General features: G+C 39.1%; 4 protein-coding genes across 4 annotated transcripts in view; 3 read left to right on the top strand and 1 right to left on the bottom strand.

Moving 5' to 3' along the window:
• Positions 1 to 52: 52 nt before the first annotated feature.
• On the bottom strand, positions 53 to 2642 carry LOC105288096 (2-oxoglutarate and iron-dependent oxygenase domain-containing protein 3). Its single transcript, XM_011354085.3, has 5 exons — positions 2096 to 2642; positions 1186 to 1623; positions 715 to 868; positions 497 to 623; positions 53 to 412 (listed from the first exon to the last, which is right to left on the bottom strand). Exons 1-5 carry the CDS (start codon positions 2194 to 2196, stop codon positions 264 to 266), a joined length of 969 nt encoding a protein of 322 aa, XP_011352387.1. The 5' UTR covers positions 2197 to 2642; the 3' UTR covers positions 53 to 263.
• A 97-nt stretch (positions 2643 to 2739) lies between these two features.
• On the top strand, positions 2740 to 3771 carry LOC105288095 (MIP18 family protein galla-1). The gene is made up of 3 exons (XM_011354083.3): positions 2740 to 3020; positions 3219 to 3482; positions 3563 to 3771. Exons 1-3 carry the CDS (start codon positions 2840 to 2842, stop codon positions 3661 to 3663), a joined length of 546 nt encoding a protein of 181 aa, XP_011352385.1. The 5' UTR covers positions 2740 to 2839; the 3' UTR covers positions 3664 to 3771.
• Positions 3772 to 3898: 127 nt separating this feature from the next.
• Positions 3899 to 20126, top strand: part of LOC105288146 (dynein beta chain, ciliary) — a 33074-nt gene continuing 16846 nt past the window's right edge. The window contains 24 exon segments of the mRNA XM_026973296.1: positions 3899 to 4886; positions 6312 to 6515; positions 7598 to 7878; positions 7960 to 8252; positions 8581 to 8848; positions 9663 to 9896; positions 9965 to 10072; positions 11477 to 11705; positions 12402 to 12554; positions 12635 to 12846; positions 13217 to 13450; positions 13529 to 13732; positions 13817 to 14008; positions 14078 to 14287; positions 14410 to 14684; positions 14772 to 14890; positions 15263 to 15614; positions 15897 to 16106; positions 16853 to 17081; positions 17534 to 17880; positions 18076 to 18232; positions 18642 to 18874; positions 19534 to 19823; positions 19936 to 20084. Coding sequence (XP_026829097.1) covers positions 4715 to 4886; positions 6312 to 6515; positions 7598 to 7878; positions 7960 to 8252; positions 8581 to 8848; positions 9663 to 9896; positions 9965 to 10072; positions 11477 to 11705; positions 12402 to 12554; positions 12635 to 12846; positions 13217 to 13450; positions 13529 to 13732; positions 13817 to 14008; positions 14078 to 14287; positions 14410 to 14684; positions 14772 to 14890; positions 15263 to 15614; positions 15897 to 16106; positions 16853 to 17081; positions 17534 to 17880; positions 18076 to 18232; positions 18642 to 18874; positions 19534 to 19823; positions 19936 to 20084 — 5355 coding nt within the window. The 5' untranslated portion in view covers positions 3899 to 4714.
• Positions 16097 to 17654, top strand: LOC113562838 (dynein beta chain, ciliary-like). Its single transcript, XM_026973408.1, has one exon. The coding sequence runs from the start codon at positions 16785 to 16787 to the stop codon at positions 17190 to 17192; it is 408 nt and encodes a 135-aa protein (XP_026829209.1). The 5' UTR covers positions 16097 to 16784; the 3' UTR covers positions 17193 to 17654.

Here is a 20126-nt window from a genome sequence, read left to right as displayed (position 1 = left end):
TTATTATTTTCACGAAATATATGTATACAATAATAAAAATAATTGACAACATATGATAATAATAACAATCGTTTATTCCTTCTTGATACGCGCCGTTACAATACTGTTCGATACACAAATTTAACATTATATATATAATAAGCTATCGTTGCTTTATGTTTGTAAAAAATGACTTCACGTAAATGCATAATGGAAATGTTTACGATTAATGTTGATAAAGACAGCATAAATGACACGAATAACACAGTAGAAGAAATATCATTTTAACTCGATGTATCGGTAAAATGCGGATCGGATATCGCAGCACCTTGATCGCACGTGAAGGACACGGTCAAAGCGTAACGGGTGCCAGATGTTACTTTCTCGACTAGATGTAGATTTTCGCTGCCCGAGGTAAAGATTGATACTCTCCCTGGAAATATCGCGTTGCGTATAACAGACGTTAAAACATTAAACATCGCATACGAGTGGACCTCTATCTGATAATTGCACTTACCTTTCCTCGGTTCTAGTGTCGTGTTTACGTTATTCTTATTGATAAATATAAATCGGCCACCTTCGAAATCCTTATCGTAATCATTCAGGTACAATAAAGTGGTATAATGAAACGATTCGTACGTCTCCTGGAACAAACAGTTTTAATTTCAGCTCTTTATCTTCTTCGATTATTTTATAAGTATGTCAAGAAAGGCTTCCTAATCATGAAGAGCAAACCTTATCGATATGTGGATGCCAGTATTCATCATGTACGCTCTTTGGCAACTTGTTGGTCAGTCGTGAGAAGAACGTTGGTTTCGTCAGGTAGATCTTATTTACGTCTACGCCAAAGTTGTGCGCTACTGCGTGCTGTATTTTCATTTTGACTACTCTGCAAGTTAAGTTTTACTCTTGAATAATTTCCCCTTCAGATACTCGCAAAGCGGGTATACGAGATGGTACGCATATCTGGAACGATCTCTTTAATACATACGCATGTTTTTGGACGTGTACTTTAAATGTTAAATCTCGTATTGAGGTATATCGATTTGTTGAGCCATTACGTTCTAGCATTTCTGAATCTGAGATTCTAAATCTGCGAAGAATCTTTTTCTTTTTTCATGCTTTCGATTTAACATCCACACAAATACACGATACCAAACATACGATTAAGAGGTATTCCAGATTTTGGAATTCCCAGCTTCGTACTTGTAAATTGCTAGATCTACGCTGTTAAATATCTTCTTTGCCTCTGGCTGCTTAAAGACATTGATAAATCCTTGACCCTTGCTAAGAGCACCCGAATGGAGATCCAAGATACTTGCGCTGCCATCGTGTCCACCCAAATCTAATCCACTTCTCGCTAGTTTTAGTAAAACGTCTACCTCTGTCGTTGAGGCCAGCTTGTCAGTAACGACTCTGCCACACGTTTCCGGTGCACAGCCTGGATATTTCTCTAACTCGTCCTTATAATCCACAGAGCAGTCAACATTCTGCGTACGACTTACCAGTACATCTCTCTGCTTCGCTAAGGACACTTCCTTGCCTTGCCTAGTGTTATACCAAACTATTAACAGTACTCCGAGTATCAGAACGCATCTGGACCATACTCTTTGATATGGAAAAGTTACAAGGGGTCCATATTTTCTACAAAATAAAAAACAGATATCAGATTCTTTGTTAATCATAATTCATCTTTATACATCATCAATAGGCATCAATAATCAGTTATAATGAAATACGACTAAAAGCAGAGTATTTTTTCTTTCATTTATTTAATCAGACCTCAGATTTGTTAATTAATTCGCCTCTATTGATATTAGTCAGTTATAATGATTATTATGAATTAATATAATGAACTACAACTAAAAACATGGTATTTTTTCTTCTTTCATCTATTTAATCAGACATATAAGATTCATCAATTAATTCACTTTTATACATTAGCTATCAATAGCCAGTTATAATAAACAACAACTAAAAGCACAGTAGTAGTTTTTGTTCTCTTTCATTTGTTTAATCAGATGTCAAATACATGTTCAACCGCTTGACACATAGGTAGAACTGGTGTTTGAAATATTTCTAAACATGCCACACAACGAATGAAGCGTTTACTTACAACTCGGCGGACTTGATTGGCTTTTCCGCCTTGTTCTCCTCTTGAATCTTATTTTCCTTTTGTGCGCTTTTTTTCTTCGATCTCTTTGCGTCTTGCACCATTGCGTTAAGCGAATGTTTATTAACTTTTCAATCTGACTCTCCACACATGTCAGATGCAAACGTCAAACTGTGTACACAATCTCGTAATATCGACGAGAGACTAAAAATATTATAAACATAGAGAACCGCGTACGGGAGTGGTGTGACCTTCCTTGATGCCTGGGGATAATTGAAGAGCTCTGACATTATCGATCAGTTGCAATTGTACTGAAGGTAATTGCAGATTTGATCGAGTGTTCGAAGATTCCTGGAATCTGTTTTACCGACGCAGTATTAATTTCTTATTTTCAAATATATCTTTATATTAGCCTTCTATGCGAACACATTAACGCAAGTATTATTCTTTAAAAAGCATTATCAATTGAATATATGTATATTATAACAAATTGAAAATTCAGACTGTTCAGACAGGAAGCTCAGTCGGTATAAGAGGATGCGACAGACAGATCAGACGAGGCATCAGACACTTGAAGGTGGCTGGCCTGCCTGAGTGTCTAGAGATTTCCTGCTCCCGTCTGTTTGAATTGGCTAGCTCGACTCTCATGTTCGGAATCCACTAGATGACATTGCTTCGGCAGCCGTTGAACTGGTGTCGACGTTTTCGCCTGCGAACACAGATGACGTAACTCACGATCATGCACTCATGTTATTTTCCTTATTGTATATAATGATATCCTTTTTTCGGAAGTTATCAATTGGCGGCAAGATAAAAGATGGTATATTGCCGGAGGAGATCATGGGGACCGCCGAGGATGTCTCGATAGCAAGGAATCACAGCGATCTGGCATTAAAGACGGATACCGAGTTGAAGGAATCGGTTTACGGCAAGTGGCGCTCTATTTGTGTGTTTTGTGTGTTCATGCGAGATACGAATGTTCAATCTTCGGGAAAGTGGTACGACATCGTGAATAAATTGTTTGTTTGAGAAGACGCTACCGATCGTTGGAGCAATCATGCCAGCGCGATTGTTCAGCTGCAGGCTTCATCGGCTTGTCAGGTTGATAAGTTTTCTTGTTTACCAGATTTACTGAGGACGATTAAGGACCCTGAGAAGCCGCAAACCTTGGAACAGCTGGATGTCGTTTACGAAGACTGCATAAAGATTTGCCAGGACACACCCAGAGGCACATCCGTGATTCGGGTAGAATTTAATCCCACAGTGCCGCACTGTTCGTTGGCGACGCTTATAGGACTGTGCATTCGTGTTAAACTGGAACGTCATTTGTTAGCGTCGTTTAAATTGGACATTTACATCAAGAAGGGTGCACATTCCACGGAACAAGAAAGTACGCTTTTTCTGATAATGAGAAAAATGTGCAGCTTGCTTTTAATTGGATGTGCCTGTAATGTGTACGTTGAATTGCAGTTAACAAGCAAATCAATGACAAGGAACGCATAGCGGCCGCAATGGAGAATCCAAACTTGCGAGAACTGGTGGAGAAATGTATATTAGAGGAGGACTATTAGCGTTTTATGCAATCAAATGTTTCCAGGACTTTTTAGAATTTTAATCTCACATATATTGCGATATAATGTGTAAATAAATAATATATATTTTGTTTATTACTGTAATTGTAATTAACAAGCCTGATTCATCTGTTATGCATCTTACACCTAACATCTCAGCATGATTTGTTTTCATGAGGGAGAGGGGAGAGAGAGATTACGATCTTGGGACAGATGTACGTTACATGCAAAAGGAAATGTAATTCAAAGAATTTCTACATCAAGCAGAAATATTTACAGTTATATTTGCGCTAGAATTTGATCAATAAATGATGCAAGTCTCAATCATTACACTATCACATAAAAGTGGCTTTAATTTTTTTTATTATATAAAATACTGCTATTATTTAAAAATACTGTTTCTCACTCGTGTAATTAAAGAGAAGCAAAGAGAGCAAATAAGAAAACGAGGAAACGTTAAATCGGAGAAACAAGATAGGAATAATCACACATTGCATAATCCGCGGGGTAATCAATAATTGACGTAATTGACGTCGCATGCAACGATCAAAGCTGCCGTGCGGGTGTCAGAGTTTCTACCCATTTCTGCCGCTTCTGTGATGATGACTATACCGTATCACATTCGCATCGCGTGGCGTCAGCCGTCAGTCGGGTGTCCAGTCGAGTGTCGAGCAGTCTCGAGCCGCGGGTCGGCCAGTGCGTCATAAAGTGTTTCTGTTTTCTTTTCATATTATCGTCCATTCTGAGACACGTATAAAATTGCCGGATGTTTTTTATGTGGACACAATAGCGAGTGATCTATTGGTAGAGTGAATCATAGACCGCAAATTACAAGTTTCAGTAAGTCTGCTAATTACGATCACAGAGTACCGTAGAGGCTTTGACATTAAGTGTGGATCTTTATCCTTAACTGAATTTGTAGTTCGCTTTTTATCCATTTTATCTATTAGTTTGCGGATTTCTGTAAATTCACGAGTTAACAAGTATCGTGTACTAAGATGTAATTAAAACTCGAAATTTGAATATTAGTCACGTAACGTTTAATTACAATATGTTGCTAACATTGCACAAAGTTTCATGTATATACTTTTCTTTTTTAGCGTTATTATTGCAAGATTATCACCAATTGTTCGAGATGGAGTCAAACTTGTCCTCTTCGATCTTAATTGTCCTTTTAACCAATTTTTTTACACTCTGCTTGTTAATGCAAGATGAACTTTATGGTATGATATTTTTTTTCTCTTTCTCTCCTGCCTCCCTCTTTCTGTTTCAATCAAAATAATAGATACGTTAAATTAAAAGTACCATTTGGTATCTTAGAAAGATTTTGTTTAAAATATTATCTGTTATTATTTCTTTTTAGATTTGTCACTATTTGTAGATATCATTTACTAATCATTATTTTACATATGTTACATATCACAATATTAATATTATATGTATATATATTTCTTTAATGCACTGCGGGCAATATGATAAATAATTCAATGAAATTTATGTAAATCTCGCAAAACGTGACGAGAGTGTTTTTATTAACGCCGCAGTTTCCAAGTCATGAGTACAGATAAGCGTTATAAAACAAAGTTCGAGCTAATACGTTATCGCGGCTAATACGAGTGTTTTTTTATTTTCCGGTTAATGTATTCCCCATTATGTCAGAAATGGCATGATTCATATTTCCAGTCCAGTCAGTTACCCGATAATGTGTATGAACTTCACTCGTTTACATTTGACATTCCCTATGAACCCATGTCGAGTCATGTTCTTTTTTCCTGTTTCCGTTTTGCTCATAACAGGTCAGAATGGACATCTCGTAACACTGCCTGACAATCTGAACATTAATGACAGATTTTAAAAGCCACTCAAAGTCGATTGTCTATTCGAAATTCACAGAATTACAGTTGATTGCTGAATATTCAAGATTGCATATCTGATGCATAGAGTGCTGTTTGCAAAATTCCACATTATTATAATATTCCCTGATTCCAACTAAGATTGCGGTGTCGTGGTTGCGGAATTGTAATCGAAGAATAAAGTGTTCTTCCCCGCGATTATTAGAATATTATCAGCTTCCACCAAATCTCTATTTAATGCCCACGTGACGATATTTGCATACGTAATTGATTATTATACAGTATTTGCATACATAATTGATCGAAGCGAGAGATCGACGAAAGTCGTCGCGTGTTTGTAATTTTCCAGCGCTACGTTATCGTTGAATCGCAATTGCAATTAATTTTTTTATACGGAAAAAGGAAGACAGAGCGTTGTTTCAGTTGAGACGCGCGCGGCGCGTGGCAATTTCCGATCTACAACTTGCGCAATTTTTCAATGATAACATTCGCCCCCACGGGGAAAATTTGTCTAAACTAAAAAGTGCAAGTTCACTTTTTAGTTTAGACAAATTTTCCCCGTGGAGGCGAATGTTATCATTGAAAAATTGCGCATAATCTCACGAGGAAAAAAGCACGCTGCAGGTCAGACTTGTTAATTATCAAATACGCGCGCGCTACTCTGCGGGCTGTCCATTGATTTCAATGACGAGTTTCAACGACCCGAATCGGGGTTTTTCCAAGTCTTGAACTCTCGCGTTTGCGAGCAAAGCAGATGTAATCTTGATAATGTAGCTGGATTCCGACGGTTTCAAGCAGAAGGCAGTTACTGCAAGCTGGAGGATGGCAAAACGGGCGAATGCAAGAAGATACAAGACTGTCCGTCCAGATTACAGGAAGTGTTAGAGGGTAGAAGAAGCTCGGATTCGAAAGGGCGTTGTGGCTTCGAAAATTTTACCGAAATCGTCTGTTGCCCGTTCAACATCACGCACAAGATAGGCCTGCGACCGGCCGAGATTGGTACGATTTCTTCGACTATAAGGTATATGCAAAAGGCTTAGTCCGTTTTTGCACGTTTCGCTTTTAGCTGCATAATAAATGCAATACAATTCAGTTATCAAAATCTTTGTCCTCGTCTTTTACGATTTTCTGCTATCTCAGCCATATCTCGAAAATACTCGAAAGTATTCAATTAAAAAGTACTACATCCATTGGAATAAGTGAAAATCCGAAGGCGCCAAATTGGCGAATACGCGTGCGGAAAAACTTTCTAGCCAAAGTTCAAAATGGTTTGACGAATACGGAAAGGAAATATATAGCTTTTCACTGCTCATCGCGTTTAATTGTTTGATTGTAAAGATTGTTTTTCAAAGTTATGTTTATCGTTAAATCATGACATACGACATTTTATAAATTTCGATGCCAACTCTTCAAAAACGTAAAAGAGCGAAAATTTATTGGAAATTTAAATAGCAATAAAAGAACGCTGAAAAGAAGACTAAGACTTTTGCATACACCTAATAATAACGCATCTAAATGATTTCTACATACATGTAGCACTGAATGAATTTTTCTCGCGAGAAAATTCAAGAGTTACAATCTTGTTGTCATTTTGATGTAAGATATTGGGAAGCTGACGATTACATTTCTGCGACGGTGCCTCTACTCGTTCGTCCATCGATTAACATATTGTCTTTACTCGAGATTCTTGCGAACAGGTTTTGTGACTCGCTACCATAATTTCCGATCGCGGCTGATATTATCTATGTCCAGGAAGAGACATTCGAGAAACTGTGCGATTGAACTTATCGCAAAATTATACGTAAAATTACGTATTACGTAATTATGCTCGATTCTGACCGAATTCTTTTTCGTCGTTTGCACAGACAGTTGTTTTAAAGCTGTTTTATCACTCTCTTAACGCGCTTCATTAAGAGACGTACGATCGTTTCGGAGAATTCGTTTAAATAACAAATGGCCTTGAGGTGAAGACGAGCGCGATGATGTAACAGTCGCAGTCATGACTCTCGGTCTTTCCAAGTTTAAGAATGAACGTACTTCAAAAGATGGAAGGTAACGACGAAACGCGGGCAAATTTTCAGCATGTCGGCAATACGAGAACGAGATCAGGAGAGAAAGTGAAGAGGATGCGAGAATAGTAGTGCAGGAAGACAAAGTGCAGTTCAATATATTCGGTGGCACGGAAGCCGAACGCGGGGAATTCCCGTACATGGTCGCTCTGGGGTACGAGAACCAAGACGAGGACGACGACAACAATACAGAGACTATTAAATACAATTGCGGTGGCACTTTAATCTCCTCGCAGTACGTACTGACCGCTGCTCATTGCGTGAATAACATACAGGAGAAAGTGCCGGTCGAGGTAAGCGCGAGTTCCAAGTTCAAGGTTGCGACACTCGTCCCGTGCCTCTCCTAAAGTCGGATTACACACTGATTCTTTCAGGTGAGAGTCGGTAGCGAAGATTTGAGGAGTGTTGGGGATGCCCAGCGAATCCCCATAAGCAACGTGATAACGCATCCGCGATACAAGCGCAGCGTCAATTACAACGACGTGGCCATTCTTAAGTTGAGGAAACCCGTGCGTATGGACAATAACGTGAGACCCATCTGCATGCAAACCAAATCTCTGACCAGCATGGACATTACGCCGAACATATCACTGGTCGTGATCGGTTGGGGTGCTACCACCTTCGCTGAAGAGAGCACGGTGAGGCTGATGAAGACACCGAGTCTCAGGTAAGTACCATACTTGGGACCAAGTATGGGAACATTCCTACACTGAGGAGAATGGTTTGATTGTACCAACAAGATGTAAATGACGTATATGATAGAATGCATTTTGGTTAAACCAAGCAGAATTTTTAGTTATCACGATAGGACTGGATATTTTATAAGTAGAACGTTTGATAGACTGTACTATAATCTGGTAATTCCTAAAGGAATTCTGATTCGTCCATTTTCCAACAGACAGACTGGTTGAACCTACCAGATTTCTAATTAATGCAACCAGATCTTTTTTCAGTGTATCGTTTCTCTGTAGCTATAATCGTGCTCTGATTTGCAGCCTCGTAGATAGGGAAACATGCGGCAAGTCGTTCAAGGACTTCAACCAATTGCCTAGTGGTTTAGACGAGAGCATGCTCTGCATGCTGGATACCAACGAGACGAGGAGGGCGGACGCTTGTCATGGAGACAGCGGTGGACCATTGCTGATGCTCTCCGGAGCGAATCAAACCATCGTGGGTATCACGGCGTTTGGCCAGGCTTGTGGGGGACCTATACCGGGAGTTTACACGGCGATACATTCCTATCTGGAGTGGATCGAGAAACAAGTCTGGCCGGAAATGACGGATGAACGGTAGACGTTCTGCGCGTACCGTGTCTAGGCCTCTCGTCAACGATTCGGAAACGATTCGTGATGTCGTCAACGTATACGATCGTTACGATAATCTAGTCTGAAGCTAACATTAATCGCGTTAACATATTCCCTACAAATTTTCTCGAATTTTATACTTTTGTATTCGTAATCTCTCTCGCATGCGAGGGTCAACACCGCATGTTGTCATGCATTTATTGTATGCCTGAATTACCTCAATAAAACTCTGCTGTAAATTGCACTACGCACATTCCGCACATCTCTCCGTGTCTCTCTGCGTCCTGTAAGAATGGCTGTATTCAGCAGACTCAACGTTCACTGAGCGCTCAGTGAGCTCTTGCATCTAATTGGTGTATTCCTTTAGATCTAAAAATATATGCCAATTGGATGAGGGATTCAGCGGAAAATCTAGTAACGTTGTCCGACTGTTGAATCTGCTGAATGCAGCCAATAACACACTGAAATCGATTCAGTTGAATAACGCTTGTAACGCGACGACAAGCTTTTTCCACGACACGTGTAATGTAAAGAAAAAGATGGCTGACAAGAAGGAAGAGGAGAGAAAGGAGGACGATGAGCGCCTCGAATTTCTTTATAAATACTTGACGCTTTCGAGAAAGATTAAAGCCGACAAATGGGTAAAGATGATGACAAACGAGGAATTCAAGGTGCGATCGTTTTTCCTGAGTCTTAACCTTTAGGTTTAACGCGAGATCAGTCTTATTTGGTTCATTGATATTTCAAATATTCAATTGGTAATCGATCGTCAGGAGATAATAACGAAGTTCTTCGACACATCATCGGAGATGATCCTGATAGTGCAACTGAATCCAGCTGGTGTATTGATGCCGTTTCTCGAGATACCAGCGACAGCTCGGGCAAAAGCATCGTATTTTATAAAAAGGTACCCCGTCGAGGTCACGAACGAAAATTACAGAGACGTTCTGATACCCGGCGACATGGCTCCAAATCCCATTGAGGAATTGTCAGTCTTGGTCGAGGAGGTAATGATTAGCGCACACATTAAATTCGTTCGGGTCTAAGATTACACCAGAGCGCACCTTCTGTCTAGGCTTATGTACCGATATTGTCGAACCCAAAAAATCATAAAGGTTGGCCACGCGTTATCGGCGAAGACGTGAAGAAGCACGTTTATGACCTTCGTAACATAATATGCCAGGTACCAAGATTGCTCCAGCTCTCACGCTAGATCTGCCATTGAAATATTAGGTTGGTGCAAATGAAATGGCCGGTTTTGAATTTTAACTTTAAAGCTTTATTTGACAAACTTAACACTTACTATATTAATCAAAATAGTCTCCATCTATTTCAATGCATTTGTTCCAACGTGATACAAGTGTATCAATACCATGTTTAAAAAAATCTGAAGAACAAGAGCCGATGAACTCATGGAATGCATCTTTTACACGCTTTTCTTCTTGGAAAACTTTTCCAGTTAGAAACCCATCCAAATGTTTGAACAAATGATAATCAGTCGGTGAAATATCTGGAGAATAAGGAGGATGAGGGAGAACTTCGATGTTTAACTCGGATAATTTTTTTATGGTCTTTTTTGCAACGTGTGGCTTAGCATTATCGTGAAGTAACAATACACCATGTCTATTGACCAATGCCGGCTGTTGAGCGCACAGGTTTGCATACATAATGTCAATTTCCTGACAGTATTTATCAGCGTTTATAGCCTCACCTTGTTTGTTAAATGAATAATGCACGATTCCCTTACTTGACCACCATACTGAAACCATAATCTTTTTGGGATGAAGGTTCGGCTTTGGCATACGTTTTGGAGGCTCATTCACATTCAGCCACTGTGCAGATCGTCGACGGTTATCATATAATATCCATTTTTCATCGCACGTCACAATTCTGTGCAATATTCCATCATTATTATGCCGGGAAAGCAAAGAAATGCAGGTTTCTAAACGTCTTATTTTGTCTCTCTCCATCAATTCATGGGGAACCCATTTATCCAACTTCTTCACTTTTCCCAGCCTTCGTAAATGTCTGACGACAGTTGAGTGATGAACATTGAGCCTTTCTGCAACCTCTCGAACTGTTAATGTCGGATCCACTTCGATCATGTCCTTTAAAATAGTGTCATCAATGACGAAAGGTGCATGTCCACGAGGCAAATTGTCAAGGTTTGTGTCTCCAGATCGAAACTTTTCAAACCAACGCCTCGTTCTTCTTTCATTCGCGGAACCTTCGCCGAAAGCCGTATTAATATTTCGCGTTGCCAGGGCCGCACTATGACCGAGTTTGAACTCGTACAAAGAAATTATTCGAATTTCCTTATTTTCCATCTTGACATAAACATGAATTTCAACAACCACTATCCTACTAAAAAAGTCAGATTATGTATACAAATTCACGCGCGGGAAATGTACTTTTGATATAGTATCCATACAGCGCTGTCGGCGCGGAAGAAAGGTGAACTACAAAGGTGAGAAGTTTAAAATAAGAAAAACGGCCATTTCATTTGCACCAACCTAATATGTCCATCCAAGTATTTATGTTCTTTCCTGAAGTACCTAAGACTCCTAAGACAATCTTTCTCCCCAAGGTTCAAGGTAAGATGACAGGACAAACGTTGCTACCGATGCCAATGGACGTGGAACAGATATTCGAGGCCGAGTGGAAGGCGCAGGAAAGCGGGGGTAATCAAGTCGGTAGTCGTTTGAAAAGCGATATAGAGACCATCGTGATGAAATGGTATTCGCAAATCAGTGACGTACTTGAAGAGGAAAGCACGCATGCTCTCCCGAGCGATATGTATCCGCTACCGAGCGCGGGTATACAAGTATTCTGAAATGGCGTCTTTTACAATTATAAAATTCGGGAATCCTATATATATATCCGTCATATTATTATTATTATTATTATTAGATATATGCAAAACTTTTTGTCATTTTCTGCACGTTTTTAATTTTTAGGTGCATAATATATGCAATACAATTTAGTTATCAAAATATTTGTCCTCGTTTTCTACGATTTTCTACAATCTCTCAAATAAATTTCGAATTTCTTTGCGAGAAAAGTTTTTTTTCGTATCACAACCACATCTCGAAAATATTATCCGGTTTTAAAAATAAGTTAAAAAATACTGCATCGATTTGGAATGAGTGGTAATTCAAAGACACCAAGTTGGGTGAACACGCCGCGTGCGGAAAAAGTTTCCAGCCCAAGTTCAAAATTTGCTGAATATATAGCTTTTCATTGCTCATCGTTTACTATTGTTTTTCGAAGTAATGTTTTTCATTAAATTATGACATATGACATTTCACAACCTTCGATGCCAACTCTTCAAAAACGTAAAAAGGCAAGAATATTTGAAGCTTAAGTAATAATATCAGAGTGCTGAAGAAAAGACTAAAACTTTTGCATACATCTAGTATTATCGTCAAATCAGTTAGATAGTTTTGATAGTTTTATTGCAAGTAGCGACAAAATAGATATCGTACAAACATTGTTGTGCGTGATACTTGTAGAGATCCGGTTCTGGCGCCAGCGACTCGTAAACGTCGAATCCATTTACAATCAAATGAGAGACCCTCGAGTGAAAAGGATGGCTTCCATTCTCGAATTAACGAAGAGTCCTTACTCGTCACGTTTCAAGACTCTATTGAAGGATGTTATTGCCGGTTAGAAGTCGCTCATTCATTTTCTTAATCGTAAACGTGCTGCTGAAGCACACGTCGCGTCTTATTATTGGTGTTCTCAGCGGTAATCGAAGCTCGCGACGTGTGTTCCTATCTGAAAGCACTGGAACCCTACTTCGAGGACATCGAAAGTATCGAATTCAAAGATGTACAACCCAAATTGAAACCGTTGCTGCACTGCGTATGCCTGATGTGGTCTAATTCGAAACATTACTGCACGTCTTCGCGAATAATCACGTTATTGTCTCAGATATCCAATCTGTTGATAACCGAGGTATAATGCAATAACGTAGGTACTAAATGAAAAATTATTTAAATATTACAGCACTCTCGCGAACGCAATGAAAATAAAATATTTTACGTGATAACGAAAAGTTTAGCTTACATATTTATTTTTTTAAGGAGGCAAAGTCATTCTCACTTTTAAATAAATTAAAAATTTATCATCTGATAAATTCTGACTTGTTTACATTTCCACTTTGTTCACATATATATCTTCTTCTCCAATATATTCTTCTTATATATCCAGCCATGTCCAATTTATAGAAGAAAGATCGTTAAAAGCACGCCAGTAAATCAGTAAAAGAGATCGATGCAAAATCTTGTACGAGGCATCACGACGATGCTAATTGACAACTTTGCAGGCCACTAAATACTTGGATCAAAGTACCTTGTTCGTGGATGACGTCGCGGATAGTCTGAAACGTTTGGAGCACGTGACGAGCATCTTGACGTATTACATGGAAATATTTGAAATGGTTCGAACTAAACTGGAAAGTTACTTCAAGCATCCGACCGAAGTGATTCTATGGAATTTCGACGACGAGTTGGTGCTCGGAAGAATAACGCGTTTTCTGGAACGTCTAGGACAATTAAAGGTATACGTGGATCCCTTTGCAAAATACTCCAAGTTGGGCTGTAACTTCATCATTGAAATGAATCACTTTATGCGCTAGATGTTGTTCGAAACTACTCAGGAATACTTGAAACTGGAAAGGCTTGAACTCGCGGGTCTAAAAGGCGGAACCTTGTGTTCGAGAATATACGATATCTACGAAAAGTTTGTTCACATGTACAACGAATTCGCCGAGTTGCAATACGATATCTTAATGCCAGAAGAGACACGATTCGTCGATCGCGTTACCTCCTTTATGGCGGAAGTAAGATTTAAAAAGAATTTATCGCGTCACGCGCATCATCGATTTGATAAAACTCGCTGATTCGTTCATCCGTTTTGGAATCAGGTGGAAAGGTTTGACAGAGAGCTGGCGAATCTATTCGATCAGGCATTCTCCGAGTGCCACAATACGGAAATCATGTTCAAACTAATATGGATCATGGGTTCGATGTCTAATCGACCGATCATCATGGCACAATTATGGCACAATTACGAAAGACTGCTCGAGAGGATTCACAGACATTTTGATGATATCAAAGTGCGACATGCATGATATTAATACGGTCATTAATCAAAGAAACATTTGCTGGTACATTGTCCTTTACAGATTATATTTGATCGCATCTACAAAGATGGTAAGAAGACCGAGCGGATCGAAACCGATCAGTTTTTCCCGCGGGTCGCCGGCGCGTTGTGCACATTGACACAATTGCGACAACGGATCGATTATCCGATGCAATGCGCGAAGTTACTCGATCATCCCTTGGTGAACCTGAGAATAGCGCGCGAGACCAAGCCGAAGTATGATCAACTGCAGGTAAGTCGCCTCGAGTGAACTGAGAGCAATTTGCTGAAGTAATTCGCGAAACCGCGAAAATATCAATTGGCGATTGGCAAGGAATGATTAATTTGCATTAACAAGCATTGTTCCGACTCAAGTCGCTCATCGACGCAATGGAACACGAGATATTTGCGGATTGGGCCAGCAAGGTAGCCGACATAAGCAACCTTCATCTGTCGAAAACTTTGTTGACGGTACGTGAAAACCAACTACTCGACTTGAACTTTGATCCGGAGTTGACCAGGCTGTTGCGAGAGACTCGTTACATGATCATCATGAAGAGGACGGACCTACCGGAGGAAGCAATTCGGTTGTACCGCAGAACGCGGTACTTCTTCGAGAGTACCTACAATCTCAACTTGATTGTGCAATGGTGGATAAATATAATATTTCGCTCGAATCATACGTGCAACTTAAACGCATCCTTGAAAAAGTTTATGAGCATCTGTTTCAAATGCAGGTACAATTGGATAAGAGAACACAGTTTACCCGTAGAGTTTGAGCTGGTGAGACAGGAAATGGAAGAGGTGGACGAACAGATTCGCATCGGTCAGCAGAACTACCATTGGAATTCTGCGGGTACGATTTCTCCAGTTGATGGAGACAGCATAGCCTACTGTATTATATCTAGAGATACGTGGTGATAGCATTGGTGTTGTTCGTGTGAAAGAAATGCACATATTAGATTATTAACTAAGTAATCCTAGTCGCGTCTAGATGATGATGAATCAAGTTCAACACATATTTAAGACAGCACAACATAGCTTGCGCATATTAATTTTTTATAGCAGAATAGGCAAGCTTTAAAAAAGAAACAAAAATTATTTTTCCGAAACATCGCTGTATTGAGTTGTATCGTCATGTAGATGCGACCCGGATTATTTAATTAATAATCTAATAAAAAAGAATATTTGAAGTATATTAAGTATAATATATTCGGGAATTTGGCAGAGGTGCCGGAATATATCGCTAATTTGCTGAGCCTCCTGCGAAAATTACACTCGCGGATCCTTCGCGCTCAAGACAACGTTGCTGCATTGCTGCAGACAATTTACTCGTGGTCCCTGTCACCGGTGTTGGAGCGCAAGGATTTTAAAGACGAGAACTTGCTCGCCCTGGCTGAACGCGAGGACAATTTTCAAAAGAGATACAGGCAGATCGAGCGCGCCGTCGTGGAATTGAATCGAGTGTTAGATGAGAATTACAAGCTCTTCTTCGACCTGCTGCCCGATTGGGTATATGAGAGGGATGAATATGAGTTAGACGAAAGTAATTTTTATTATTTTTCTCTCGTCCAGAAAAAAAAATTCCCGAGGAATTTTTAAACTCCTTGTCCTATGAAAACAGCTTTGTAACTCGTAACTCTCGTTCGAAAGATAGTGAAGAGATGGTAAAGATACTCAAATTGATTCTAATGCGCGAATAGGTATGATGGGGCGAGAAGTACAAGCCGCGGAACTCGAGAGAGCAGACGATACGGAATCGGATCGAATTTTCACGAGCAAATCGAGGTGCGGATGAGAAACAATAAAATGCGAACATTCTCCTATGCTAATAAAACTTGTTTTTTATTTAATCTTCGTAGGATCGATTTAGAGAAAGAGACAACGATCGCGCGCGATCAACCGAAGAATGAAAAAGCCGAACAAGATGAATGGATGAGAATGATGAGCAAAATACCGGAAGTCGTGTTAACGGATGAGGAAGTTGCTCGGAATATGATTAAATGGAAACCCTATCTCGCTTATGTCGATAATTTGATATCGAAAGCTCTGATTCAAGCGGCTTCTACCAGGTATTAAGTGTATGCAAAACTTGTAGTCTTTTTTTACTCTGGTATTTATTTACTATTATTTAAATTTCAAATAAATTCTCGCTTTTTTACATTTTTGAAAAGTCGACATCAAAGTTTTTTGTAAAACGTCATGATAAACATAACTTCGAAAAACAATAGTGAACACAATGAGCAATGAAAAGCTGAATATGCTTTTTGTATTCAGCAAATCATTTTAAACTTGGGCTGAAAAATTCTTCGCGTGCGGCATGTTCACTCAACTTGACGCCTTCGAATTACCACTCATTTCAATCGATGTAGTCATTGAATAATACTTTCGAGTGGTTGAGATACGAAAAAACTTGTTTCGCAAAGGAATTCGAAATTTAGCCGAGAAATGACAGTAAATCGTAAAAACCGATATTGCAAATATTTTGATCAGTGAATTGTATTGCGTTTATTATGCATCTAAAAATCGAAAAATAACTTCGAAAATAATAGTGAACACAATGAGCAATGAAAAGCTGAATGAAGCGAAAACGTGCAAAAAATGACTAAATTTTTTGCATACAATATTATAGAGCGTTATAGAAGGCTCATGTAAAATTAACGTCCGCGTGTAAGTTTTAGCAGCTTCAGCATCTTTAGCGACATATCTATCTGATCGCGAAACTCGCAGCAATCATTCAAAACATCGGAATGTTTCTTCTAGAAAAATATTGGAGATACATTGCTTTCGTTTTCATATGGCAATCTATGTACCGCAGCATATGTTACTTGCTCGACGAGACCGATCCGGAGAGCAACGTGTCACCTCTTTTCGAGATGCAACTGTCTCTCGAAGAACCGCACGTGCTCTTCCATCCCGCGGTAGATCCGGACGATCCCACGGGATTCTACGCGTTCTACGAAGGTTTGCTGCTCGACATTATGCGAATGGGGACTTTAATACCGCGGGTGGATCCTGATGTTGCAGCTGAACGCGAGCACTACGAGGTACGTCCTTGCATACGGGGTCCACGGTGGCAGGCGCATTATTATCTGGCACTTTTGCCAATATCAATTTACGAATCATTTCCGACTGCCTGTAAAATGATTAATTATTGATAAAATAATTTTCTACATTTTCGAATCGTCACCCAGCGTTACCATTGTTACTGCTACTGTGGTTTCCGCTTCGCTGCGCAATAATATTATATAATCGCAGCACGATTCTTCCGTCACTAATCGCGGTACAATGCTTCAAGATCGATTTAGCGGAAGAAGAGAGCATCGTATTCATGCTCGAAGAGACGTGTAACCGAATCAAGCTGGGCTTGGTGCAAGCGCAAGAATACATTGTCGTAAGATCCTTAAATGACTCTACAACATCCGCGATAGCAAACTTTGTCCGAAAGATTGAAACGTATTTCACTCGTGGGATGATACAGTGATCGTTCCCTTTGCAGATCTTCGAGCCGTTCTCATGGCTGTGGTTGGACGACAAACAGCAATATCTGAACTCGTTTCTGCGTTTCGGCCGTGCGCTCATGGACGAAGAGAAGCGTATGCTGGTACATGAGCCGGAAAGTTTGTCAGAAAGTCTGAAAGAGAGGAAACCAGGATTGGCAGATTTTAAAAGAGAGATTGATTATTTCATGGGGCTTTACAAGAAATTTGACGAGTTTGAGAACGAAAAGATATTCTTACGTTGGTTGCGGCTAGACACGAGAGCCTTCAAGCAAGCTGTACTCAACGTGATTTGCAAGTGGACCAATTTATTCAAGACACATCTCGTGAATCGTGTCAACAGCCAGTGAGCATTAATCTTAATCTGTTGCTTTCAGAGAAATTCTTTCTATTTGACGAACGGGCCAGTAGTAATCGCAGCAATTTGCTTTTAATTATTACAATCATAATAACCGTAATATTGCGTTGCAAAATTTATATGGCAAAGTTTGAAAACCAGAAGGAAACAATTCATCACTAATTCATATGTAATTGTATGCAGACTCAAAAGTCTCAGCGAATTTTTGACAAATGCTCTGAAGAAATTTACACAGCCAATTGCACCGGACGATTACGAGGACTTGCTGAACACGATATATTATTTGAAGGAGGTTCGGGATCGGCAGTATCAGATCGATGATATGTGGGAACCTATTAAGGTATTAATAGTATAAGATATTAACATAAGATATTAATGTAATAAAATACCTTCATTCACAATTCATAATAATTCTCATCACTCCCACATCAGTCGGTATAATAATATTAGCTCGTTAACTAAGTAATCGCGTTTAATGGCGCGATGTTAGCGATGAATCAAATTAAACACATACTTATGACAGCGCAACATAGTTTGTATATTAATTTTATAGCAGAATAGGCGATCTTTAAAAAATAAAATTCTCCAAAACATCACTATCTGTATCGTCATCTAGACGCGACTCGGATTACTTAGTTAATGACTTAATAAGTTGATGACGTCATTTTATGATATTTTAGGATATAATATTTACAGTTTACAGTTTGCGATAGTTTTTTACAATGACTCGTTCGATATGACGATTTTAGGCGACTATAGACCTTCTCAAACAATACCAAGTTAAATTCGACGAGGAAACATATATTTGGCTGGCGGAACTACCGGAGCAATGGGCGACAGTTAAGAAATGGGCCGCGCAAGTGAAGCAAGTCGTGAATCCTCTGATGGCACGACAGATCGAGTTGTTGAAGAAGCGTCTCAATTATTACGATTTCAAGCAACAGCAATATCTGACGCGTTTCCGCGAAAACGTTGTATTCAGGTAAGCACATCATTACTTATATCCACTTGTACGCGAGAAAATCTGGATTCTTCATATCCCAATTAAAGAGGATTATTATGGGATCATTAACTAAATAATCTGAGTCACGTCTAAATGGTGATATTAAGTGCTTGCAAAAGATTGTATGATAAAAACTATTTTTATTTATAATATTAATAACAATGAGATGACATATAAATAATATGTTAATCAAAGTATTGGTCACTTGTTATCAATAGTCTTTTGTTATCAATAATCTTTTGGATAATAGTTTGATCCCACACCGATAAAATGACTCATCTTTTAAGGCAATTTATTCATTTGTGACCTTACGAACTTTTGCAAGCATCTAACTCTCAATGTTGCGATGTTTTGAAGAATAGTGTTTGTTTTTTAAAACTTGCCTATTCTGCAACAATTCTACAAAATTAATATATTGTATAACAAGTTATGTTGTGCTGTCACAAGTATGTTTAGTTTGATTTCATCAACATCTAGACGCGACCTAAATTACTTAGTGTTAATAACTTAACATTACTTTATTAAAAATATTATATTAAATATTATATATTTTTTAGTTTCAGTTTTTAGTTTTTTTAATAATATAAAAATATTATATTATTTAAAAAACTGTGCTCTTTTTTTAATGAATCGTGTAGCTTCGATTGTACAAACGTGTACGAAAAATTGGACAAAATAAACGAAGAAATCCAAGAATTGGAGGAGGAGTTAAAGGCGTTGCACGATCAGACAAATATATTCGAGCAACAGGTGACGGAATTTAAACAAATCAAGCTCGCTAGGAGAGAGGTGAGACTTCTGAAGAATCTTTGGGATTATGTTTATATCATTACGTCAAGCTTGGACGAATGGAAGACAACGTTCTGGAAGAAGATAGACGTCGAAGGGATGGAGCAAGAATGCAAAAAACTGATCCGAGAATTAAGACGTACGTAACTTCGGCTACCAGGGTATCCAAGCGCAGTGAAAATTTTCAGAAAGTGCTATTCTGAGAGTTTTATTCTGAGAGTTTTAGCATTACTGTTGTCATAATATTTTAGAACTAGACAAGGAAGCACGTGTTTGGGACTTGTACGCTCGCGTGGAAGCGCAACTGAAGAACATGATATCGTCGTTAAGGGCAGTTTCGGAACTGCAAAATCCCGCCATTAGAGACAGACATTGGCAAGAGCTCATGGCTGAAACCCGCGTGTGTACCTTTCTTCGAGTGGCACATGGACGATTGCGATAA

The sequence above is a fragment of the Ooceraea biroi genome, chromosome 10, assembly GCF_003672135.1.
Source record: "Ooceraea biroi isolate clonal line C1 chromosome 10, Obir_v5.4, whole genome shotgun sequence".
Taxonomy (NCBI): domain Eukaryota; kingdom Metazoa; phylum Arthropoda; class Insecta; order Hymenoptera; family Formicidae; genus Ooceraea; species Ooceraea biroi.
This window is presented reverse-complemented; position numbering and strand designations above follow the sequence as displayed.

Excerpts from the sequence above, each read along its gene's own strand:
- LOC105288096 (XM_011354085.3), bottom strand. The coding sequence starts at position 2,196 with ATGGTGCAAGACGCAAAGAGATCGAAGAAAAAAAGCGCACAAAAGGAA. Across the intron at positions 1,624-2,095 it reads CCAATCAAGTCCGCCGAGTT|AAAATATGGACCCCTTGTAA; the intron begins GTAAGTAAACGC and ends TTTATTTTGTAG. Across the intron at positions 413-496 it reads GACACTAGAACCGAGGAAAG|GGAGAGTATCAATCTTTACC; the intron begins GTAAGTGCAATT and ends CGATATTTCCAG.
- LOC105288095 (XM_011354083.3), top strand. The coding sequence starts at position 2,840 with ATGTTATTTTCCTTATTGTATATAATGATATCCTTTTTTCGGAAGTTA. Across the intron at positions 3,021-3,218 it reads GTTGAAGGAATCGGTTTACG|ATTTACTGAGGACGATTAAG; the intron begins GCAAGTGGCGCT and ends CTTGTTTACCAG. Across the intron at positions 3,483-3,562 it reads ACATTCCACGGAACAAGAAA|TTAACAAGCAAATCAATGAC; the intron begins GTACGCTTTTTC and ends GTTGAATTGCAG.
- LOC113562838 (XM_026973408.1), top strand. The coding sequence starts at position 16,785 with ATGTTTCTTCTAGAAAAATATTGGAGATACATTGCTTTCGTTTTCATA.